This window comes from Stenella coeruleoalba, assembly GCF_951394435.1.
Source record: "Stenella coeruleoalba genome assembly, chromosome: 2".
Lineage (NCBI taxonomy): Eukaryota > Metazoa > Chordata > Mammalia > Artiodactyla > Delphinidae > Stenella > Stenella coeruleoalba.
The window spans coordinates 175230296-175256470 of record NC_137147.1 but is presented as its reverse complement, the minus strand read 5'-3'; the positions used below and the strand labels follow the sequence as shown (position 1 = coordinate 175256470).

Genomic DNA, 26175 nt, shown 5'->3' with positions numbered 1-26175 from the left:
TGCAAAAACCGATGAGAATACGAGTTTGGTATTTTCCCAAGCGCGTCAGTGTTTGGCATGTGTACAGCAGCATCTTTGTGGCCAGTTTATTGCGGGTCTGAAGTTCTAGCAGCAGTGGGCCGGGTAGAGCTGGAAAAATCACATTTATGAGCTCTTGTGGATGGCTGCGGTTTGGTGTCATTTGTCAGCCTTAGTTTATTAGGTTTGTGGCCACAGAGGTCATCTGGGCACTTGTCTGATGCCTTTGGGTACCAGATGCTGCCACTGTCTCCTGGCAACGAGACTGAATCCTTAGGTTCACCCCAGGCTTAGGAGTTTGTCAGTGGAGCCCTGGGCTGTTTGGGAGAAATTCCCATTTTAACTCACTCTCTGGTCTCTCAAGGCCTTTCTCCTCACAGCCAGCCAGCCTCCCTTCTGGGAACAGTGGCTATTGCAGGAGATTCCCGTGGGTCCAGAGACAGCCGTTCCCCTTCCAGGTTGACCCAGGCCTGGACTTGGCTGGCCTGCGATCTTAAATGACTTGGGTTTTTCAGGGTATCGTGAGAGGGTTGCTAGAATCTCTTAGAGACAGCCTGGGAAACAAATGCTCTTAAAAACTGCCTTGGAATTACTTTGCACTTTCCAGAAGAAGTCGCAGCAGTTCAGATGTTTAATTGTTTAGCTTCGCTTGGTTCTAGTACAGCTGTAACCTGCATGCACCGACAGGCTTCAGGTATTGTCTTCTTCCTTTTTATTTTTTTCATTGCTTAAAAAAATATTTATTTGTTTATTTATTTGGTTGCACCGGGTCTTAGTTGTGGCACGTAGTCTCCTTAGTTGTGGCATGCAAACTCTTAGTTGTGGCATGCATGTGAGATCTAGTTCCCTGATGAGGGATCAAACCCGGGCCCCCTGCATTGGGAGCTTGGAGTCTCAGCCACCGTGCCACCAGGGAAGTCCCAGTATTGTTTTCTAAAGGATTCATTTATTAGCACTTCTAGGTAGAATTAGATTTTAAATATTAAGGGAAACGTGGAATTTAGCATAATCTGTAAATTCTGATTTTTCATCTCAAAGGATTAGGTTTTAAATTTTATCTTTGTGGGAATTCCTGGTGGTCCAGTGGTTAAGACTCTGCGCTGTCACTGTTGAGGGCCCGGGTTCAATCCCTGGTCAGAGAACTAAGATCCCATAAGCCCTGAGGCCAAAATACAAAAAAAATATATCTTTGTGATGTAACAATATGTAAGTGAACTACTGGAGCCAGGAATAGACTGATGGGAAACTCAGATGCAGTGAAATGTTTGTTTTATTAGTCGAGCTGTGGAATTTTTCTGTGGGGATAGTTATTCGCCTCTGGAAAGCAATCAACACAAAATACCCAGGACAGGCAGAGGCTTGGGCCCAGAGTTAACCTTTGAAAGAGGAAAAAAATGCAAAAGCAAGGACTCAGAAGGCATCTGTAAGGATGGGATTTCCTTACTCTCTGGGATAGTAGAGTTTAGTGATGATTTCCGTTTCTTGATTCTCAGGAATTAAAGGCAGAATTTTCATCAGGTTGCATTTTTCAGTGCATAGCATTAGTATATGTCTAAAATGCAAATCTGTGTTGTTATTCAATGGCTTAAAATCTTTCAGTGAATCCCCTCCACTTCAGAACAGCATCAGAGATCCTCACTAGCAGCCTTGTTTCCTTGATACACACCCTGCACTGTAGCCTGAGCCATTCAGAACTCCATGTGTGTGTGATAGACTTTTTACACTTTGCAGAAGGTTCTTAATGTTTGTAGCCTGAGTGGGTCTTAGAACCACTGAATGTTACCGGCGAGAACGTGAAGGGGGCTTCGTGGCCCTTTCCCCACGCTGGTTGAGAAGAAGGGCAAACTGGAGAGAAAGGAGAGGGAGAATGTTTGTGCCTTCGTTTCAGTGCCTGTGGGTCACCTAGTTGAACTCGTATGTTTTCGGAGAACTCTTAGGCTTTAAAGGCCTTCAGAGGTAGAGCTTTGTGTATACAGGGTTTCCCAGACCTCTGAATAAAATATGGAATGTTGTTAGTCACATAGTTTGACTAATAATAGTTTCCATTTATTGAATCTGGCATCATAGACCTGCCAGAGATTATAGCGAATACTTATATCCACATTATAGCCTGTTCTCTTTTTTTTTAAGTGTTATTTTTTTTTGTACAAAGTGTGTTAGTTTACTAACTCTACTTTTGTCATACATTGGCAACCTCTTTAATATCTAGAGACTAGATATTATAAAATTGGGACCCATTGGTCCAGTATATACAAAATATATACAGTAAAGTTAAACAAAATGCATGTAACATACAGAGCAATGGGTAAGTTGAAATGTTCTAGTACCTGCTAGCAAAACATCTTTTGCAATCTTCCCTCCCACCTCCCTAAACCCAATGAACAAGCACAGAGTATACTGTTCAGAGAGGAGGTTTAACAATTCCATTTCCAAAGACAGTATTTCCCATCAGTTTTTAAAAGCTATTTACAAGAAGCATTATTCTACTAAAACTACTTTTAAATACATCAAGCACTTCTAAACACCTAGAAAGAATAGATATTTCATATAAGAACTTACTTGTCCACTATGTACACAGCACTGTTAAATAAAATTGCACACATGTAACAATGGTTATAATCTGAGGTATCTTCTAAATATGACCATTTTGGCCTGAACCATTTCCTCCCTCACTTCCTTCTCTCCACCACCAATCCAGTGGACAAGTACATGCATATGTAATGCTTAGAGATGGTTGAACAAATTCATATCCAAAAGTCATTTACAGAGGACAAGCTTTCCTATGAATTTCAATAAAGTATACAAAATGTGCTCATTTTACTACTTTGTCATACACTGGCAACCCCTTTAACATCTAGAGACTAGATGTTGCAAAACTAGGACTCAATTTGTCCATTATATACACTATATACACAGCAAAACAAAATGAACATACAAAAAATGATTTTGTCTGAAAATGTCCAGGTATGAACACACTAGCATATTACCTTTTGCAATTCTTTCCCTCCGTCCTCCAAACCACTGAACAAGTATAGACAATAGTATACTGCTCAGAGAGGTGGTTTAACATTTAACATTCCCAAAGACAGTACTTCCTGTGAATTTTAGCAAAAAGTTATTTACAAAGTGATATTTTACTACCTCTACATTTAACATAAGTTGGGCACTTCTAAACATCTAGATGGACTAGATGTTTCAAATAAGGACTTAATTTGTCCACTATATACAGAGCAGTACTGAATGAACTGCACACATGTAACAGTTATAATCTGAAACTGTCTTCAAAATACCAGCATTCTAGCCATTCTAAGACCAACCCCCTTCTCTCTCCCCCCTCCACCAACCCAGAGGGCTGTCACGCTCAAATTTTCAGAAGACAATCTTTCCTAGAAATTTTAACACAAAATGTACAAAATGTATTATTTACTAACTCTTTTTGTCATACACTGGCAACCTCTTTAACATCTAGAAAGACTAGATGTTGTAAATTAGGACTCATTTGTCCATTATATACACTATATACACAGCAAAGTGAAACAAAATGCGGGAACATAAAAAAGACAGTGGTTAATCTTGCCTCACTATAAACACACTGGCACAGAGCTCTTTGCACTTCCTTCTCCTCCCCGCGACCTTGCACCAGTGCACAAACAAACACAGTGCATACTGCGTACTGTTCAAAAAGGTGGTTTGGCCACCCCTCCCCCCCCAAACATTTCATACGAATTTTAACAAAAAGATACTTACAAAATGTCTTTTTACTACCTCTACTTTGAACAAATATCAGGCACTTTAGAAGATCTAGAAAGACTAGATATTTCAAAAAAGTACTTACTGTCAACTACACATACAGTAGTAAGGAGTAAAATGCACACACAAACCAATGGTTCTAATATGCAAATGTCTTCTAACTGTGACCAGTCTGGCACAGAACCTTCTTTTCTTCCTCCTCAACGTCTTCCATTCCATGTCCTCTAACCCACTGAACAAACGTGGACCTCTGTGGCTCCTGATGTCGCCTCTAGAGGTGGTCCAACAACTCCATTTCGAAAAGTCATTTCCAGAAGACATTTCTTTTCTACGGTTTTTTTAAAGAAACAAATGGGCATTTACAAGACATGTGACTTTAACTCTATCATACGTCAGCAACCTCTTCACATCTAGAAGGCCTATATGTAGCGAAAAGTTTTCTTTCGAAAGGTTGGGGGGAAAGTTGAGAGCAGCTTTTTCATATTATATACACAGGCCTTCTATAAACGGCCAGTAAATCTTCCCAGAGGTCGGCGGGCACTTCCTATTGGCCGCGTGTGGTACGTTATTCTACCATTTCTATCTTCCGACATCGAGGTCTTGGTAGAACGACGACCAACCGCCCGATGACCCGCTAACATTCCACCCGTCGTCGACCGGGGCTCCGCTCACCTTCCGGGCCCGTTAAGGCCTTTGTCCGTCGTTGTCCGGACGAGGTGAGGTCTCGTCCAACTGGGGCAGAGAGGTCACCTCTGGTCCCGGATCCGCGCGGGCTCCAAGGCCTAAGGGTGGCTGAGCTGGCCTCCACGTGGAGCCCCCTTCCCGGGCCCTCGAGGTTCTAACGGCCCTCCGCAGCGTTCCAGTGGCCGCCATTCTTCTCGCCCTGCCACGCCCGACGCCCAAAGGCGCCATGTCCTTGGCTTCGCCTAACCCCTGCAGCGTGGGGTCAAGAGACCCGGCGGTGGGCGGGATCTGGGCTCCGAGGGGCCGCCGCCATTAAGTCGCGGAGGTGGGGGTGGGGGAGCAGTTCGTTGCTGCTTCCAGGCTCGGGCCCTGCCAGTGGGCGGCTGCGGCGAGGGCTCTGGGGCTCGGTAAGACACAGCCTGAGCTTGTCCCGGGGGCCCCCCAGTTCACCTGCCGACCAGAGGCCGGAGGGCCTGGAGGGCCCCGGGCTAGAAGGCCGCGATCCGCTTCTCACCGTGCTCTCTGCCGGAACTCTAAGTGTTATTTTTATTTATTTATTTTTTGGGCTGCATGAGGTCTTTGTTGCCGTGCGCGGGCTTTCTCTAGTTGCGGCGAGTGGTGGCTACTCTTCGTTGCGGTGTGAGGGCTTCTCATTGCGGTGGCTTCTCGTTGCGGAGCACGGGCTCTAGGCGTGCGGGCTTCAGTAGTTGTGGCTCATGGGCTCAGTAGTTGTGGCTCATGGGCTCAGTAGTTGTGGCACACGGGCTTAGTTGCTCCGCAGCATGTGGGATCTTCCTGGACCAGGGCTCGAACCTGTGTCCCCTGCATTGGCAGGCGGATTCTTAGCCACTGCACCACCAGGGAAGCCCCTTCAGCCTGTTCTTAAAACAACACTCATTTTAGAAGGTGGGAGAACCGAGGAGCAGACATCTTAAGCTTTGTCCAAGATCTCAAGCCAGGTTTGCTTCTCCTGTACTGAGCTGACCTTCATTTTCCTTCATTGACCTGACAGTTAAAAAAAAATTACTTTATGAATCAGTTACTGGGCCAGGGGCGTGTATATGACAAGAGTGTCTTCATGTTACTTTCTGGAAGAATGTTTCGTAGCAATAATAACATCCAGTTACAAAGTGCTTTTACTCCCAGACGTATTTCTGTCTCCTCCTCCCTTTCGGGCTGTAGATGCTCGCTGCTCGGAGCCCTTTCAGGCTTTACTTGCTGCTCTGGACTCCAAACAGCCCAGGGCTTCCCTGTCCTGCTAGTTATTCGTGGGCTCTGTTCCTTCATTAAAGGACTGACTGTTCATTGACTCAGTCCAAGGGGTCTGAGGAATATGAAACGTAAACCAGATGCGGTCTTTGCGGTGAAGAGATGATATGATTTATGTACATTTTGCTGCAACACGAGGTGGAGGTTGGTGAGTACTAGGAAAAGGGGGCAAAGAGAACCCCATAGTTGTCTAGAGGTCAGAGAATTGCACCTGGGGAGTTGGGCGGGGGGCTTCGTGGAAGATCTGACATTCGTCTGGACCTGAAGGTGTGAGTGAGATTTGGCTTTGTGGTCCAGGGTTGGGTAGGGAGCAGATCAGCGGCCCTGCCAGAGGGCGGGTTGCAGGCACAGGATGCTGGTGGGGAAGGCAGGGACTTGTGAACACACGGGGAGCAGTGAGTGTTCAATTTCCTTTCGTCGAGGACAGGATCTGTGAGCTGGGAGGGTTCCCTGACGATCAGAGCTGTGTTTCCCAGCCTTGGGAGCCATGGGGAAGGTAGTTGGCAGAGGGGAGAAAGTCGAACAAGGAGGTCAGTTAGATGCTTATTGCCGTGTCGTGGCTCCAGGGTGGAAAGTTGCTGAAAAAGAACCAGACCCCAGATTGTTCTCCGGCCACCACCACTGCCAGGGGTGCTCAGGGACACACAGTGTGGCTCCCAGCCAGCTCACCCTCCTTCTCGTAAGTGACCTTTCCCAGACCCCAGTGTGGTCCACTGTACGGGGGCCACAAGGTCTCCCTTAGCCTGGTTTGCAGTCACGCTTGAGGTCTACACGCCTGACTCAGGCCGGGACTCCCTTTCCCGTCCCCACTTAGAAGAAGGGCAAACCAGGGAGAAAGAAGAAGGAAAATGTTTGGGGGCTTCAGTTACGGCAGATCCCCTCCAGCCGCTGCCCAGTTACCGCGTCACCACTCAGGCGTCCAGCGACGTCTCCCACCCAACACGTCCTAAAGGGAGCTGCTGACCTCACTCCCATCTGCTGTCCGCACGGCCTCCACCACGACCGCTCTGTCCTGTTGCTCAGGCCAGGCCCCTTCGAGACATCCTCGGCCCTTCTGTGTCTCATACCTCGTGTGCAGTCCTTTAGGGGAGTCCTGAGGCCCGGGATGAAACGGCATCTGTCTGGTCCAGACCGTCTGGGTCCCCTGACACTCACCTCCCGGCGGCGTCTTTCCTTGGCCGCCTTGGTCTGTCCTACACTCAGCAGCTAGAGTCATGGTCTGGACGCGTGAGTTAGAGCTCGTCACTTCCCTGCCCAGAGCCCTGCATGGCTCCCGGCTGTCACTCAGGGCAAAGGCCAGAGCCCTGACACTGGCCTTCAAGTTTCCGCATCGTATCACCTTCACCCCACCCCTGCGTCCCCACTGGTCCCTCTCCATCCCCACCCTCTCTGGTGTCTGTCCTCCCTCAGACCCATCAGGCATGCTCCTGACTCCTGTCTCATTCCGGTGTCTGGAATACTCTTCTCCCCACCCCTGCTGACACGTTGACCTCAGGAGGGCAGGAATCTGTTTGCATTTGATGTCCCGGAGTTTAGGGCAGAGAAACCAGTCCTTTTATGGAAGCATATGGGCCTTCTTGTCTACTGATTAACTAGGATGAAACTGCTCTTGGCTTTTCAACAAAATCAAGACTGCCTACAAGTGTGTTTGGTGCCTCTCCAGTCTCCACCAAGGAGCACATTCTCCTCGGGGTGCGTTCACGGTCAGGCCGCTGGGATGGGGTCACTAACCTACCACTGTCGAGGTTTGTGAGTTTCCATTTGGGGGAGGGCTGCAGGCATGCTTGTTTTTAAAAGGTCAGTGCAGGTAGCATTTAAAGAATGTTTGGTGTCATTTGTTAGATATATATATTATTGCTCATTAATTTTGAGCCTTAATCATGTGTTTATACCTAAAATATATAAACAAATGAGGCAGCTACAAGTTTTCTGTTTGAGTTGACTTATTTATTCTTTGGGCTTTTGTCCTCTTTATTTTCACGTTGATTTTCAAAAGATTTTTCTTTTTTTCTCTGTTTTTTTTTTTTTTTTTTTAATAGATTTATTTATTTATTTTGCGGTACGCGGGCCTCCCACTGCTGTGACCTCTCCCGCTGCGGAGCACAGGCTCCAGACGCGCAGGCCCAGCGGCCGTAGCCCACGGGCCCAGCCGCCCCGCGGCACGTGGGACCCTCCCGGACCAGGGCACGAACCTGCGTCCCCCGCATCGGCAGGCGGACTCCCAACCACTGCGCCACCAGGGAAGCCCCCTGTTTTTTTTTGTTTTTTTTGTTTTTTTTTTGCGGTATGCGGGCCTCTCACTGTTGTGGCCTCTCCCCTTGCGGAGCACAGGCTCCGGACGCGCAGGCCCAGCGGCTATGACTCACGGGCCCAGCCGCTCTGTGGCATGTGAGATCTTCCTGGACTGGGGCACGAACCCGTGTCCCCTGCATTGGCAGGCGGATTCTCAACCACTGCGCCACCAGGGAAGCCCTGCCCCTATCTCTTTGACAGAGCTTCAGAGTTTTCAGTGAAGTGGTGAAGGACCCCGTGGCGGATGCGGTGTCAGCTGCTGGGCCAGCCCGGCTGTCCTGGGCCTCGGCCTCTGTGCAGACGTCTGAGCAGAGACCACAGTGAATTTCATCTTTCTGTTTCAGACAGCCCGCTGGAGGATTCTGACCTGAAGGACACATATCCCATCCCGAGAAACATCATGGCTGAGCCAGACTATATAGACGATGACAATCCTGAACTAATTAGGCCTCAGAAACTAGTCAATCCTGTCAAAACATCCCGGAACCATCAAGACCTTCACAGAGAACTTCTTATGAATCAAAAAAGGTAAGATGCTTTCTTGAGCGGAGTTTTCCTTAGGGGACTTTTAAGGTAACTAGATTTAAGTTTAGTTACGTTTACAAAGGCTTCGAAGAGTTGTTTGTTTCTTGATCATATTTAACACTTCCTATTCCTTTCGCATCCTTGAGTCAGGGCACCCATGATGTAAAGCCGTCTGCAGGCTCAGCTGCCGGCCCCAGGGTCTCTCGGAGTTCTGTGGTCCTGGGTCCCCTTCTCAAGTGGATGCGTATTTTAGAATTTGTACAGAAGGGGCTGGATTAAGGATAAAAGAGGGTGTCCTACGTCGAAGAGGAATACATTATTGCTTAGATTTGTAAAAATTCTGAATTTTCCCCATATATCTGGGGAAATGTGAGAACAGATACCACCCACTTCAGCATCTGTAGAGTGGCAGGGAGAAGTCTCTAGAACCACATCAGACTTAACAGTAGATAAGGACCCCCTTTCTTGTGTTTTCATTTGTTTGTTTTTAGGGAGCATTTTAAATGATTACTATCATTTTTATTGTTATTAATTGTTTTTTGGAGAGGAGCAAAACATTTACTTTCAGTCTTCTCTGTAAACCATTTTTAGTTCCATCTGTGTCATACGTAATTTAGGGCATTGGGTTCAGTATACTCTGCTTCTTTTAATTTTGAGAGTTTATTTTATTGAAGTCTAGCTGATTTACAGTGTTGTGTTAATTTCTGCTGTACAGCAAAGCGATTCAGTTATGCATATTTATATTCTTCTTCATATTCTTTTCCATCATGGTTTATCACAGGATACTGAATATAGTTCTCTGTGCTATACAGTAGGACCTCGTTGTTCATGCATTCTGTATATAATGATTTGAATCTGCTCATCCCAAACTCCCCATCCATCCTTCCCTTACCCACCCCCCTTGGCAACCGCAAGTCCTCTTTCTGTCTGTGAGTCTGTTTCATAGATAAGTTCGTTTGTGTTGTATTTTAGATTACACATATGAATGATATCATATGGTATTTGTCTTTCTTTTTCTGATTTTGGTTCGTATGATAATCTCGAGGTCCATCCGTTTTGCAGCAAATGGCGCTATTTCATTCTTTTTTATGGCTGGTACTCTGCGTTTTAAGTGATTAGGGGCAGGGCTACTGGACTGGGAGAGCTGAGGATGAAAAGTTGCTTTATTTATTAGGACACAAGGTTACTAGAAGATCTGTTAAGCTTCGTTTAGAACTGTTTTCAGGTCTTCATAGTAAACCTGTGCTGATCTGAGTTGTGGAACTGTGGATCACTCATCTGCTCACTCTTTGCTAAGCCTTGGTGAAAAGGTAGCTACTGCCCACTGCACTGAAAGATGTGCAGACCAAGCTCAGCATTGGGGTAACGTTTTGGAAGAAGGGCCTAATTAAAAATAAAAATGAAACATTTTAAAAAGGGATGAGGGGGCATTTTTATGGCAGTTCTCCGTCGGAGTGTACCTCTTCCAGAACTCATATCTTCTGTCCCAGGAACTCTTTGTAACTACATTTCTCCCTCCAGATGTGGGAATGTGACTTACTTTCTGTCCCCAGCACACTAGCGTGCTGTCTGAATAACGCTTAATCAGTAGAATGTGAGTTTGATCCCTTTTGAATGAGTCCTTAGCTTCTACCTGTCTTTGTCGCATAAAAACAACAAAACCCCCAAGGATTTGGTATCATCACGCCCATAGCAAAACAAGACTGTATACGTTCCTAAACAGACCAGAGAATTTGGAGGCCGTCCTTCCTGGGAAACCATGTCTGCATTTTGGTGGGAAGATGGAAAGTTAAATATCCTCTAAAAGAGGGTAGCCGAATGGTTTCCTAAACCAAATAATTTTCTGATTGTCTTTACCTCTTGGATCTCAGTCCCCTTGCCTGTCAGATAGGAGTAGGAGACTTAGTTAATCTCTAAGGAACATTCTAGTTCAAACTGTTGTTGGGTTTTTGTTTTTTCTCTTTTATCTATGAAAAGGCTCCACGTCAGAATAGAGACAACGGTAAAGCAAAGTTGGTGGAATAGTTGTTCTTTGAATTAGAGGCTATAGGCTATTCTGCAGAAATGTAGTTAGTAGCCTGGGTCTGTCTGTGTAAAACATTACATTCAGTTTGTGCAACTGAATCTGTTTCCAAATTTCCTGGAGTAGGCACATTCTGTGAAAATGGGCCTCATTCCTGTTCGCCTTTCTGTCGCCTGTTCTTTCTTTTCCTTGTTTGCACAGCTGACTCCTTAGCCAGGCCCAGCTCAGCTAATTTTGGAGAATGCTCGTGTGCACTCGAGCACCGTGGTATAGAGAGGACCTGGGCCTTAAGGTCAGGGAGAAATGGTATGAATCCTGGTTTGCCATTGAACTTGACCTACCTTTTATGATCCTGGATAGGGTCTTCCTTCCTGAGATCTGTTTCTTCATCTCTAAAGTAGGGGATAAAAATATCTTTCTTATAAAAAATGAAAGTAAATGAGAGCATGTTTAAATACCTGTTAAAACACCTGGCATATAAGAAGTGCTCATTTAGTCCCATCCATCTTCCCCCTTACTATGTAGCATCATCTGAAATTTCCTGTTGCTTTTTCCCCTTTTTCTCTGAAAAGTTCTGGTCTGGTTGTACAAGTACATTAAAAACAAACAAACAAACAAACAAAAAAAATGAAAACTAAAGCGAGGTTTCAAAATCAAACGAATATATCTTATCCTATGCCTTCCGGTTTTTTCAAGGTAAAATCTTAGTTTGGTAGGATCCTCTTATTAGGAATACAACTGGTTTTAGAGTGAAAACTTCTCAAGCAGTTTCTTCTCTTTTATTCATCTTCTATCACGCATGCTTTTTAGAGACTGTGGGGTTTTTATTTCTGTTTTAGGGCCAAATAATAGAAAGTATCACATCAATAATATATATATATTTGGTTCAAGGATAGTCATAGTTGCTTACTGGTTTGTACCATAATGAACCTCTGTTTACTTCTCTGCGGTTTGTAAAGGGCCTTGCCATGTTTTATCCAGTGTTCTTTCCAGCAACGCAGTGTGTGTTGTCTTGGGGTTGTTCTCATTCGACATGTGAGTGAGAGGAAACTCAAGAGTCGTTGGCTGAAGAGTCTTTTCAATTTCACATGATAGTTTTATTGGAATAAAAAAAGGGTAGAAATCAACATAGAATTACAGGCAGTTTAAATTAAAGACAGCGATGAATCAAATTTAATAACCATATAAATGAGAAGAAGGGGTAGGGGTGGGAGAGGGAGAGAGAACTGAGATGTACACGAAACAGGCTCTGTGGAGCTTTTGCTCTGCGTGGCCACAGTTTCACTCGAAGACCTGTCGCAGTCCAAAGAGTTGCCTTGCTTAGGAGAGCATATCCTCATAGGTATTCTAACGCCGTATCTTGCACTCTTTCAAGTATCTCATTCTGCTCCTCTATTTGCTGTCTTTCGGACCCAGTTAAGTTTCAGGTTAAAAGTCTTGAAAATTTGATCTGGTCACAGTTTACCACCAAGTCTGACGATTAAGACCCTGTGTCAGGTTCTCGGATTCTTTGTTCCTATAACAAGGCAGATTGCAAGAGGCATTATTTTTGGTAGTTGAAAGATCAGTGTTCAAGAGGTCTTAAAAAATGAGAATATTTCCAATATAATTTAGAGAGAATCTGTCTTCCCTAAAAAGAGTACTTCTGGGGCAAACAGAGCATACCCGGCTACTCTGCATCCCTGCCAATGGCTCTTTGGCTTGTACATTTCAGACGACAGTTTCTAGGTCCCTGTGTTTTTGGTCACTCTTCAGTTGGTGTTCTTTGTTAGACAAATAGGTAGATCCTCAGTAAATGCTTGTTGCCCTGCAACGTGGAAAAAAAATATGGGAAGTTGAGGTCGAAATATTTACATTTGAATCCACGCCGGTTGAAATGGCTCAGTCATAAACGTGGAGCAGGGCAGGCCAAACCAGGAGATTCCAAGATTCAAGATCAAGGGCCTGAAAGTCAAAGGCAACCCTTCCCCTCCCCGCTACAGAAAAATATTAGGCCAGGAGGTGTGTGGCTGGGTGGGCAGGGGAGGGAGCGTGTCGTGTTAGAGTTGGCGCCAGACCTGCCCCTGCCTCCGTGCTGACCTGGCTCAGGAGGCGTTCTCCCTTTTACGGGTTCAAGTGTGGCCGGTGTGGAGGCGGAGTGGCGTGAACATAGACCGGTCCAGTCGGCCCCTGAATGTGTTCAGTGGTTTATATGAAGTGTGAAACGGACCTTTAAACGTCGTCTGTACGTCTTCATCAGTGGTGGTGGGAGTACAAATTGTTGCGGCCTATTTGGAAAGCAGTTTCACGGTCCACATCCAAATCCAAAATGTGCAGACGCTTAGCCAGCAATTCTGCTTCTATGAATGTAGCCAGCAGAGATGCTTGGATAGGAGAGATACAAACGGACAAGGAAGCTCCCCGCCTCATTGCGTTCAATGGGGAACAATTGGAAACAACATAAATGTCTCGCATTATGGACATGGTGAAATTTGGGCACTTCTGTACTCCGATAAGGGTCTAGAGAGTATGGGGCACACTCTAAACAGTGAGTGATCTGTGGGTGCAGGAATGGGTGCAGGGCCTCTACCGTGTACAATTTTCTGGGCCACCATTCACTTAGATTACAGTGCAAGTGGTGCACCCCGTAGATGTCTAACAGGGAGAGTCTAGGTGTGCTTTCCCTTTTTTTTAGCGGTATGTGAGTCTCTCACTGTTGTGGCCTCTCCCGTTGCGGAGCACAGGCTCCGGACGCGCAGGCCCAGCGGCCATGGCTCACGGGCCCAGCCGCTCCGCGGCATGTGGGATCCTCCCGGCCCGGGGCACGAACCCGTGTCCCCTGCATCGGCAGGCGGACTCTCAACCACTGTGCTACCAGGGAAGCCCTGCTTTCACTTTTTATCTTGCATGTATGTATATAACACCTAACCTCTCTTTTTTTTTTTTTTTTCCAAAGAGCACATATTAATTTTAAAAATCGGCTTGGTCCGCTGTGATAGTCACGAGAAGCAGTTCGGGAATAACTGTTGGTCTTGGGTGGTACCAAGCCCCCAGGTCGTAAGCAGTTGTCAGTCATAAAGGGATTGAAAGTTCTTGTTAATTGAATTGATTAAAGAGAATCAACGTTGTCATGCAGAGACTGATACTGTAATTTTTATGAAATTTGGAGCTTATTTCTGTCTTGCTATCTCTGCAACCTGATCTAGTTTTAGACTCAGAGAATCACATAGGCAGTGCTTGACTTTTTCCATTCAGCATAGAAAGTTCAGTGAGCTGCTTGATAAAATATTAACTAAATTTGTATGACTTCTTGACTGTTATAAGTGCAGGACATTTATCATATAAGCACCATTTTCCTGAGTTTTGTGTTACTAAATATTTTATCTTACTGCACCACTGCGTAAAATCTTTGAACAGAAAACGCATACCGTATATTAAACCCATTCACGTGTTGTGATAGAATGCCAGCTTAACGCGTCATACATCAGAGTTTGTTCAACAGCTTTTGCATAAGCCAGAAGCACTTAATAACGGTTGAAGTTAATTTCACCAGTGAATTATAGTTTGAAATTTAAATTATGCAGGTAGCTAAATTCTTAATCCTAAAATTTAAATCCCTTAACTCTGTCTGTACTGTCATCCTGAGACTTTTTAATAGTCATGAAACTGCGTGGGTCTTTACTCAGATTATTTACAAACATTTTCCGGTGCTCAATGACACTTAAGTCTATTGGAGTGAAGTACCATAAGCGACTTTTCTCATTACACTGAGTAAGACTTAATTTCCAGAGTAGTCTGTCTATACTTCTGTCCTCCTCATACAATCTTAATAATTGTGAAATAAGTTGTAAATCGCAAAAATAACCCGTCTCTTTTATTTCACTGGAAATATGGCTGAACTTAATATTTCTTTCTGTTTTTTTTTTTTAATCTATTTATTTATGGCTGCATTGGGTCTTCATTGCTGCGCGAGGGCTTTCTCTAGTTGTGGCGAGCGGGGGCCCCTCTCCGTTGCGGAGCACGGGCTTCTCATCGCAGTGGCTTCTCTTGTTGCGGAGCATGGGCTCTAGGCACGCGGGCTTCAGTAGCTGTGGCACGTGGGCTCAGTAGTTGTGGCTCACGGGCTCTACAGCGCAGGCTCAGTAGTTGTGGCACGCAGGTTTAATAGTTGTGGCTCGCGGGCTTCAGTAGTTGTGGCTTGCAGGCTCTAGAGCACAGGCTCAGTAGTTGTGGCACACGGGCTTAGTTGCTCCACGGCATGTGGGATATTCCCGGACCAGGGCTCGAACCCGTGTCCCCTGCATTGGCAGGCGGATTCTTAGCCACTGGGCCACCGGGAAAACTCCTCTTTCTGTTTTTTTAAAACCGAAAGTTCTGCTAATGAAAATTGGGAAAGGGAAGACATATATGTTATTTTAACTCTGTGTCCTTTATCTTCAGTGATGGAATCCACTGACGGTTACTCTGTAAACAGCAACTTTGCAAAATCATTTATTATGACCTTAAAAAGAGGTAGAGAGGAGAGATGCCAGCATTTTAAAAAATCACCACTAGATAGATGTGGAAGTGTGACACCGAGGATTATTTTACAGATGTGATAGGGTGAACTTGAAAGAGATTGAGGCAAGGGTGGTGTTGAGATTCTTAGAGCCAGAGCACGTTTCGGAAATTCTTTCAGTTAACGGCAACTCACATGACTTCTAGTTGATTAGTTGCATTAGCTGATTGAAGTAGAGTGGAGAAGAGCCACGGAGGTCGACCGGCCTGATCTACAGACTCCCGGGTGTCATCAGCAAGGTCAGCAGGCGTGTGGGGAGGCGCACAGGCCACCTCGGTGGTCTGAGGCTGCTTCAGCAGCACCGGTTTCCCGCAGCCCAGAAAAGCACCGGTGCCGGTTGGGGCCACGTGTGCATGTGTGGACACGTGTGATGGCATTGTCACTCACCCCCTGGGCTGCTTGGCACTGATAGCGTTCTTCCTGTTCTGTGGCTTGTTTCTTTCTTTTTTTTTTTTTTCTTTTTTTGCGGTACGCGGGCCTCTCACTGTTGTGGCCTCTCCCGTCGCAGAGCACAGGCTCCGGACGTGCAGGCTCAGCGGCCATGGCTCACGGGCCCAGCCGCTCCGCGGCATGTGGGATCTTCCCGGACCGGGGCACGAACCCACGTCCCCTGCATCGGCAGGCGGACTCTCAACCACTGTGCCACCAGGGAAGCCCTTTGTGTATTTTGTTTGTTTGTTTCTTTTTTGGTTTCTTTTTTATTGTCAAAGTTAATAATGAGTTGAGATGACTCAGGGGCTAGTGGAGACTGGCTCAAGAGAGAGAGGATGGTGAAGAGGGGGAGCCCGGACTAGAGAAATCCTGAGGAATTATCCGAGGACATGGAGACCAGGCAAGTCCCAGCTGACCTTTAACATAGACAGAAATCCCACCTGCGAAAATGCCAGTGAACGTCGTCCTTCTCCTGACCTGCCTCAGACATTTCAGATGAGGGTTGCTAGGGAATGGCCCGAGTTTGGGTTTTGTTTCGCCCCATTTGAAGAGATGGCAGCCTGATTGATCTCTCCCCAGTGTTGAGGTCCCCTGAAGGCTGACTTCCGTGTGTTGTCAGCAGTTGAAATGGTTCCAGAGTACTGGCCTGGGATTCGGGATCCAGGTTCTCCAGGGCCATGCCCCCAGCCATGATGGAACCTTGGACGTGCCTTTTAGATGCTCAAGAATCCTCTCCCAAGTCTGAAACGTGAAGGATTGGAAGAGGTTTCTGGGCCATTTGGTTGTTGAAGTGTCTGTGCTAGCTTCTCTCGAGGCTGCATTTAGTACTTGGGGTCAGGGGCTCGAGCCTGGGAAGCTTCAACATCTTCCTCTCCATGGTGGGTGACCGTCCCACCCAGCGAATGAGCATGCTGTTCCCCACCTTCCCCACCCAAACCTCCTGCACTAACCTCCCTTGCATGACCTAGCGTCGGGCATACGGTAGGCGCTCAGGATGATTTTATCGAGCGATGGGTTTTGCTTACTGTTGGAAGGTGCTCCTGCGCTTCCTTTCATGCTCATGGATTTCTGAGGCTCCCAGTGTCGACCGTTAGCTGGTGGTAGGCATCACAGTCACGCTAAGTCACGAGACCCCTCTTCTGTGGTTGACGCCTAAAATTTCTATTCATGAAAGATGCATCCACTAGATTAAAACTTTTAAATGTTGTTAATGCTTTAAATATTTTTTTAATTAAAAAAATTATTTTTACTAGTTTTAATTAAAAAAATTTTTTTGAAGTATAGTTGATTTACAGTGCTGCATTCATTTCAGGTGTACAGCAAAGTGATTTGTTAATGCTTTTTTGCAGGGGACTTGCCCCTCAGAATAAGCCAGAGCTGCAGAAAGTGATGGAAAAGAGAAAACGGGATCAAGTAATAAAGCAGAAGGAAGAGGAGGCACAAAAGAAGAAATCTGACTTGGAAATAGAACTATTAAAACGGCAGCAGAAGTTGGAGCAGGTAGGGGTGATTGGGGTGAAAGGTGTTTTTTCGGTTGTTGTTGATTAAGGGCCACAATGTATTGATTTGGTACATTTGTATCGCAATATGATTGCCATCGTAGTGCTAACTCACAGCTCTGTCGCATCATATAATTATCATTTCTTCTAGCTGGTGTGGACAGTTAAGTTCTAGTCTCTTAGCAACTTTCACGTTTATAATCGTTTTGTTGTCGATAATCCCCGTACTGTGTATTAGGTCTCCAGGACTTACTTCTCTGCTAGTTGCGAGTACGTACCCTTAAATAGCATCTTTCGCACTCCCCTAGCTAGTCACCATTTTACCCTCTGCTCTTACGATTTCACTGTTTTTAGATTTCACATGTGAGAGAGATCATACAGTACTTGTCTTTCTCTGACTTACCTTGTCCTGAGAAATAAAGGGTGCTGGAACAAGCAGAATTTCCCAGACACGTCGGATGTAAATGTTTTTATACCATGAAAGGAAAAGCTGAGACAGGTGTCCGCAGGTGGACTAAAATACACTCAAGATAAAGGGAAGGATTCTGTTGAGGACCTAGAAGGGATTCAGGAGGCAAAGCCAAAACCAGGGAATATCACAGAACGCACAGCCCAGTGCCGGGAGCTCAAGCACTTGAGCGACGTTCAGCTTCGCTTAAGACTGTGGAGCAAGTGCGTGTTGCCCTCGGGTCCCGTTTTAAGTCTTAGCCTTAGTCTTTAGGCTCTCGTCATCCCTCGGTATTTCAGCAACAACCAGTCAGCTGCTGCTCCTGTGCAGAATTCTTACCCCAGCACCTAGATCCAGCCACGTATGTAAAGATACAAATGTATTTAAAGCGGAGACCAGGAGAAACTTCCTTCCGTTGGGAAATGGAGTTGTTAGGGACTTTGGAAAGAGGAACAGTGTTTTTGGAAAGCCTGTCCATTTGTAAATAATTTTCCTGTTTCTGAATTCTGTTTAGCTTGAACTCGAGAAGCAGAAATTGCGCGAAGAGCAAGAAAATGCCCCAGAGTTTGTGAAGGTTAAAGGCAATCTCAGAAGAACAGGCCAAGAAGTGGCGCAAGCCCAGGAGTCGTAGGTCCAGGCTGCAGAGACCGCGCACCAGCCCAGCGCACACAAAAAGTGTGTGCAGGGGCCTCCCCAGTACTTAACCTCAGGGCCAAAGCCCCTGGAGAGAATCCCAGCCAGCAGAGAACTGTTACTTTGAAAAGAGTTTGGTTTTGGTTTTCCTACCATCCGGGTTGGATCGGTTACACCTGTGACTGTTGCAGTTCCTATTCGCCAAATGAAGGACGTTGCCCAGCACTTAAGTTGGGATAATGGACCTGTGTGTTCAAAGACTTAAAAAATAACAATAACAAGAAAAAAAGGAAGAGGACACTGGCATAAATTCCTGAGAGTTGCACTACTTGGTTTTTCTTTCAAGCCAAGTTTAGTGGGGCACAGAGCCTTTTTTCTTTTCAAATGTAAAGAAAATGTGTTTCGTTCTTCCTTTAGTTACCCATTCAGTAATTTAGATCGCGCAGAAATGCGTTTGATCTGTTATATCCACTGTTTGTAAATTCTGTTTTCTTGTCTATTTACACTTTCACCCACGTTAGGCTTAACACCAGAGAATGTTAATATTCATGTTGAACACAGTTCTTACCTTTGTCGGCATTAAGATTCAGAAATAGAGTGAGGAACTTTAAAAATATGGGAACAAAGAGATACATAAACAAGACTACGTAAACGTCTGTCTTGATCTTATTTCCGTTCCTGTTGGTTCCCTGATGCTTCACGGTGACCTTCTACTTCAGGGAAGGTCCATCATATAAATCCATGTCTTGCTTTGATAACTGTTAGGGGGTTGGTTTTGTTTTATTTTGTTGTTAAGTTTCTTGCTCAGCCACGCCTTTTATGTGAAATAATCTCCCACTCCTTCGAGGAATAAAAACTAGTCCGTATAACCCAACCTCAGTGTCAAAAGTAGAGGGTCCAAATCTTTTGGTTTCTCCTGAGAGCAGTGTGGGGAAAGCTCCCATGTGGAGCTGTGAAGGAAGAGTTCTCTGGGTATTTTAATGTGAATCAAATGTAGATTGGTCTCAAGGAGGCCCATTTGGAAGATATATAGCATTTATACATTTTTAATATTATTTGAAGCCAACCTTTGAAATTTTCTGATTAATGGTCACCTAGCTCTTTGCCCTTTTTTCTTGTGAAGAAAGGCTAGTTCACCACTACCTTAGTGATGGTGATGCGTTCGTAAGGATGATGTTGTGACTACTGTTGATCTCTCAGGAACAGCTGAGGGGAAGGGGAGGCTGCTCGGTTGGCGCTCTCCAGCTGGCATGCTGTACTCCACGTGTGAGCCCTGCGTTACCAACTACAGCCAGATTCTTAACGCAAAATCCCTTTTCTATTGCCGGGATGGGCAGGGGGACGTTCTGCTTGGGGTGGTCTAGAAGAATTTGTGTGGATTCAGTATGTTCTTTGTAGAAACGGTTCAGCCGATAATTCCTACATTGAAGGCTCTTCTTTTTTTTTTTTTTTTTTTTTTTTTTTGCGGTACGCGGGCCTCTCACTGTTGTGGCCTCTCCCGTTGTGGAGCACAGGCTCCGGACGCGCAGGCTCAGCGGCCATGGCTCACGGGCCCAGCCGCTCCGCGGCATGTGGGATCTTCCCGGACCGGGGCATGAACCCGTGTCCCCTGCATCGGCAGGCGGACTCTCAACCACTACGCCACCAGGGAAGCCCGGAAGGCTCTTCTTATAATTTCTTTCAAGAGTCATAGAAAGCTGGATCCCGAGCTTTTGAATCCTCAACAAGCCTAAGTAGAAAGTAGCTTTCTATGGGAATTCTGTAGTTTTCATGGTTGGTGATTAGGCTCCTGTTCACCCCTAATGTGGACAGGACAAAAGTAAATGCATAGATAATATACTGCTAGTCATAGAACATGTTGATTACACCTGAAATGGATTATTTCTCTCATCAGCAAGTATTATTTGAATAAAATATGAGGTGCTTAAGGTACAATGTTGCTCTATCATAAGTTACTTTTGAAGGATGGAATGGTAACTATTTTTTTCCATCCTTCTTCCTTTTCAGAGAGGAAAGAGCATTAACTGATCATCTTGAAAGTACGTTTCCGATTGTACGTTGACTACAGTTCTGCCCCTGTGCATGTGGACTAGTGATGCAATTTGTAAAATGAAGATTCAGGAGTAGCTCATAGCCTTGAATCCAACCGGATATGTAAGATCTTTAGATTGTGTATCCTTGAAGCAATTCTGCCACTTGATAAAATTCTCAAGGGCCCTAACAGGCTCCTTTAGAAAGACCAATTCTGTTCCTAGAATTTACCTAGAATGCATTCTTCACTGGGAAAAAATAAATTCCAAGAGTGTTTCCCTCCCAGTCTCACTCACAAATCTGCAAAATTATTAGTGGTTAGCAGTCCAAGGTTTGGCCAAAAGAAGACTTGTAAATAGTGTCAAGCGATGTCTCCTCACTAGACAGTGGAATGTCCAGATAGAAAAGCTCTTTGAAATTGCCAGGTCAGCTCAGCTTATAAGCCTGAGTTTAAAAAGGCGTCATTCTCCCTCCACACTTTCATACTGTACAGTCCAGACCCCTAGGACTCATGAACATCCAAGCAGTTTTGTGCTTTGAGCCAATTTTTGAGAAAAATGGCTCCGTTTTTCCACTCTGCGGTTTTCTTAAAATAGCTCCGTGTTTTCTAGTCTCCGAGTAGTGTTGCTTTCTAAGCTATCACAGTTGACTTTATTCTTCTACTCTGAAAAATTCTGACTTGTTTGAGTGTATATAATATATATAAAGGGAGCCTTAATGGATTTGTTTTCATAATTTAATATTTTTTGTATTTGCTCTTGTATAATTGTTTTTAATGGAAAGTATTACAGAATTGAGGGTGGAATTCTTAGAACCAAAGTTATTCTTAATAAAAATCACCACACGCTTGGACCATGCGTCTGTGTTTGGCTGATGTGTTTAAGACGGTTGTGTGGAATTGGAGGGGAGTGGGTGCTGTGTTCGATTCAAGGATTAGAAGGTGGTTCGAGGCTTTCCCTCTGATGGCCTTCCCCCCAAATCAGTTATGTCCTCTTGCCTTGTGTCAGTCAAGGCTGATGATTTATTCTGTCAAGCAAATTCATGCTAAGGTATTATGCTACACCTTGCTTAGAATATATGGTATTTTAGCAACAGCCATCCGTTCTACAGATCAAAGTATTCTGAATTTTAGGTAGCTTGGTAGGACAGTGGGAGATATATTTTGCGAAGGGCCGTTTTTTAGTGCTTGTGAGCACACATGACATGTCATAAGTATGACCATGAAATTATTTTGCTTATTCAGCTAAATTAACTTCATCCTCAAAGAAGTCACTTTGGGAAGCTGTACACATGACTGCATTATACTGTTGGTAGAAATAGCTTGGAGAGTGAAGTTTCTATACTTTGTCCTTATTTTCCACCCCCAAATTACTACTGAGCTTAGTCACCCAACTCCTAATGTCTTTGGAGTCTTTTGAAAAATTAAATCTACTCAGAGCAGTGAAGATTTGCTATGTCTAGGGTTTATACCATGAACTCCAAAGACCAATGAAGAAGGTGGGCTCCAAAAATAATTTGAAAAGTGGAATAACAAGGCAATTTTCCAAGGTGACAGTTTTGAGGCTGTCAGTCCATTTCATTGGACCACTGTATGTTCCCTACAATAGTAGTCATAGACTTGAAAGAAGACAGAGGTCAATTAATATGTTTGGTAAGACTTAAAATGCTACAGTACACCTAAAAGAAGTATTAGAATACTACTTCGAGGCTTACATTTACTAGTATAATGAAAAATGAAGTGTTTTATTCTAAGGTTTTAGGGTAAATAAAATCTTTATGAGCTAGCCTCACAGTCTCACAATTATAATTTCTACTTTTTTTTCCCAGGTGAGAAAATGCAGTCTGATTATCAATTGGGGATGTTGTGGAACATCTTCCCACTTGCCCTTAGATTTCCCAGCAAGATGGTAATGCCAACCAGAGTCTGGTATGCCTTATCGATACCTTATATAATTAGTAGGATCATACTGGGAATTTTTTCTACTAAGAATCATCAAGTGAATTCTCTGAGACATTTGGTTCTGTATTTTCTTGAACATACTGTTGTGTTCTTCTAAATTTGTTATTTCTATGCTCATGCCTCCTTTTCCACTTGGTTATTATGTGTGACCACTGCTGATGATTACTCTTCTGTGCTATAGTTTCCAGTGTGAACCAACAAACCCAGTTGTCTATCAGCTGGTGAATGGATAAGCAAAATATGGTATGTCCATGCAATGGAATATTATTCAGCCGTGAAAAGGAACATAGTACTTATACATGCTTCAGTATGAACAAACGTCAGAAACATTATGCTAAATGAAAAGAGGCAGACACAAAAGACACATAGTGTACAGTTACATCCATATGCAATGTCCAGAGTAGATAGAACTGTAGGGACAGAAAGCGGAATAGTGGTTGCCTAGGGCTGGGGGCGGGTATGGTGAATGAGTACAAATGGGCATGAGGTTTCTTTTGGGGGATGATAGAAATGATTTAAAGTAAAATTGTGGTGATAGTCATACAACTCTTTAAATATACTAGTAATCATATAAACATAAATCTACTAATACCTTAAAATGGGTAACTTTTATGGGATGTGAGTTATACCTCAGTCAAGCTTTTAAAAACGTACATATCCTTTGAATGCACAATTAGATTTCCAGGAATTTGGCCTTCAGAAGTATTTATCTGCACAAAGATTGTTGTTCAAAGATATTGCAGCATTTCTCATAATTTCTCAACCCAACTATATTTTAGTAGTTTACTAGATTGAGTATAATACATCTGTATTCCTTATTATGGGCTATAATGCATATCTTTTAAAATAATAAGGTATTATTATTTTATTTTACAGAAATAAGACTTTGAAGCTATACTATTATATAAAAAAGCAAGCTACAGGACAACACATGTAATATAATCCCATTTACATGAAAAAATTAAAAGTGTATCCATACATCTATATAAATGCTTATCGATAAGACGAGATGTTTACCTATCATGTAAACAGTAGTCACTTCTGGGGAAGGGAAAGGAATTGGGGTCAGAAATGGGGGATTCCTAGTTTAATTTGTGTATTTTTATATTTTTAATAATTTTACACAATTAAAGTGTGTTCTTGACCTACCGGTGTTTAAAATGGCATAAGAAGCAAAGAAAAAGCTTGGGGAAAAAAAATGTGTGCTTCATACAAAATCATCTCTTAAAAATGAAATGATATTCATGTCATAATTATTTATGTGTTGAGCACATGTATGGTGAAAAATTACAACAGAATGATTTCAGCATTTCCAAAAAGCAAAGTACAAGTGAATCCGTTTTAAGAAACTGTCAAGAATCCAATTATTTTAAGCACACAGACCTGTAATTGAAGCAGAATCAAAGGAAAAGAGGAGCCAGGGAAGGAATAAAGAGAAGCAAGGGCTCCAGAATGGCAGTGAGGAACATATCAGTTCTTTGTCGGCCCCCCAGTGATGAACCAGAGACCTAAGCCGGGGCTCCTTGTACGAGATCCAGTTGTAGGCTTCACCATGAAAACTCTGCCCTTTAAATGTTTCCTCTGCTACTGGAATTTAAGGTAGTGTGGCTACAATATTGGTTTTTCCTACTGTTGTTTTTGTTGGCTGAGGTCAAGGGGACTGGAAAGGTGGGCACATGCAGCTTGGTAATGAATTACTGATACCCTGTGCACACAGTGCCTTGGGGGAGCTTTAGGTTGGCCTCTCACAGTCTTCTTGGGACGTATTCTCTCTTGGATGATAGTGAAACTTCTGTCTACCTTCTCCCTTGCTTCCAGGTGAAGCCTTCATCCTATTACTAAGAATATTTTATTTCTCTTTCTGTTTCTTCTGGATGAAGGAGGGTTACCATTAAAGCTTGGACTCAGCCATAAAAAAAGAATGAAATCATGCCATTTACAGCAACATGGATGGACCTAGATATTTTCATACTAAGTGAAGTAAGTCAGACAGAGAAAGACAAATATGATATAACACTTAACACGTAGAATCTAAAAATTAGTACAAATGAATCTCTATACAAAACAGAAACAGTCTCACAGATGTAGAAAACAAACTTCTGATTACAAAAGTAGAAGGGGGAGAGGGATAAATTGAGACATGGGAGTAACAGATGCACAGTATCATATATAAAATAGATGAACAACAAGGATCTGTTATTTAGCACAGGGAACTATATTCGGTATCTTGCAATAAACTATAATGGAAAAGTATAGAAAAAAGATATATACATATATACGTGTAACTGAATCACTTTGCTGTGCATCTGAAACTAACACAATATTGTACATCAACTATACTTCAATAAAAATAAATAAGTAAAATTTTTTAAAATGATTTAAGCTAGCCAAAAAAAGAAAAAGAAAAAAGATTTTGGCTAGCCAAAAGAGGAGCTAGCCAAGAACTGGAGAAATGCTGGCCTTTTACAAAGGGCTAATAGGCACTGGGATGGAGGCTGGCTTAGAATAGAATTTACGTCAGAGAATGTAGGGTGCAGCGTCAATTGTCCTGACTTCACTGTTGAAGTGGGAGGTGTGATCACATGGGTACCACCTTGGTCATTTGCCCACAGTTATTTACTCATTCAAGAGGTTTCAGGAAACCATCACACCTGTGTCAGCCAGGTACCAGCGAAGAGGGGGCAACACGACCAAAACATCTACTGCAAGCCAGGGGGGCAAAATCTTACACAGTGAACTGAGAACCAGAGTCGGGTTCATGGATAACCTCTTTAGGGCTGGTAGCCAACCTAGGGCCTTCATGAGGAGAAAATTCACTGTGTAAACTCAAATGAGCGAAGGCAATTTTCTGGTCAAAACTTGTGAATTGGCTTTAATTTGATGAGCTGTTTGTCCCCATTTCTCTTTCCTTCCTTAGTGATTTCAGTGTTTCTCAAAGATGCCAGCTCAGTCAACTGAAAGTACTTAACCGAAGATATTTACAAGATATCTTGCTAGAAGCTGGTTCCAGCCCTTGGGGTGTTTATAATCTTGTTCAGAGATAAGACATTGCTTAGGATGTAACAAATAATAACAAGCATTAAATTAAATGAACTGCCACAAGAATGCTGAGAAGATAAGACCTATAGGAGCAAATTAAGAAAAGAAAAGAAATACACTGTTTACTGCTACGTAGATGCTCTCATAAATGTTCTCTGAAGGGAAGCAGTAGAAAGGAACAGTTCAAATGATGTTTTCAATGAAATGCGCATCTTATTGATCCTTGATCTTCCTTTTTGCTTCACAGACTCTTCCAAGAATAAGACTGGACAGTTTGAAAACCCAGGTTTTTATGAATATCAGTAACAGGAGAGTGGAGTGCGGCGAGGAGAGCACAGCAAGTAAACTCACAGGCCCGCCACGCACAACAGCTTGTAGGGTTGCCAGGTAACGTCTGACATTATTTCCAAAGGACTTCCTGAGGTACTTAAGGTTAGGCTATGGGTGGGTATATTTTGCTTCCTAGCGTGAACCCTGAAGAACTGTGCAGTTTGCGGTGACATGATTAATACCAAGCAAGTGGCAGGCTGTTCCCACGTGCCTGGAGTGGGCACACAGGAATGAATGGCACTCCGGGGAAGCACACAGTTCCTCTCCAGGCTGTTTGTCCGTTTTTACCACAGTGCTCAGTGACGGGGCTACAAAATCATGTTCAGTCCCTGTTGTTTTGGGGCTTAAAATCTAATAAGGTGCCAAATATTATTCAGAGAATCACACAAACAGAATGTGACAACTGTGGTGTGTGCTATGAAGGCCCCCAAAGAAGCAGGAGACCAGGCAGTGAGGGTGAATCCACAGGTCAATTTGCACCGACAAATCTAGCCAATTAGAAACTACTAGAAAGACAGAAAGATCGCGCCAAGTCTGAGTAGAACAAGATTGAACGCATGTAATTGCTCTTTCTCTTCCACATTCTATTCTTCGGACAAGGACATTTAACCCATAATCCAAGACTTGGAGGATTCCAAATGTAGGCTGTTTATTTACTCGTACTGATAAGCTCTTCATCTTAGAGATAAGTCCCCTCCTCCCTCA

General features: G+C 43.9%; 1 protein-coding gene across 6 annotated transcripts in view; it reads left to right on the top strand.

Moving 5' to 3' along the window:
- The window catches only part of FAM107B (family with sequence similarity 107 member B), an 86347-nt gene extending 65349 nt beyond the window's left edge, over positions 1 to 20998 (top strand). For 2 of the 6 annotated variants that reach the window (XM_079914379.1, XM_079914383.1), the window contains exons 2-4: positions 8358 to 8541; positions 16880 to 17030; positions 17992 to 20998. In XM_079914379.1, the coding sequence (XP_079770505.1) occupies positions 8414 to 8541; positions 16880 to 17030; positions 17992 to 18108 (396 nt within the window). In that variant the 5' untranslated portion in view covers positions 8358 to 8413 and the 3' untranslated portion in view covers positions 18109 to 20998. Of the gene's footprint in view, positions 1 to 3181; positions 4485 to 4787; positions 4860 to 5850; positions 5870 to 7323; positions 7414 to 8357; positions 8542 to 16879; positions 17031 to 17991 lie in introns of those variants that run through there. The other 4 variants (XM_079914380.1, XM_079914381.1, XM_079914378.1 and 1 more) reach the window with 4 other exon arrangements.
- The last annotated feature ends 5177 nt before the right edge of the window (positions 20999 to 26175 follow it).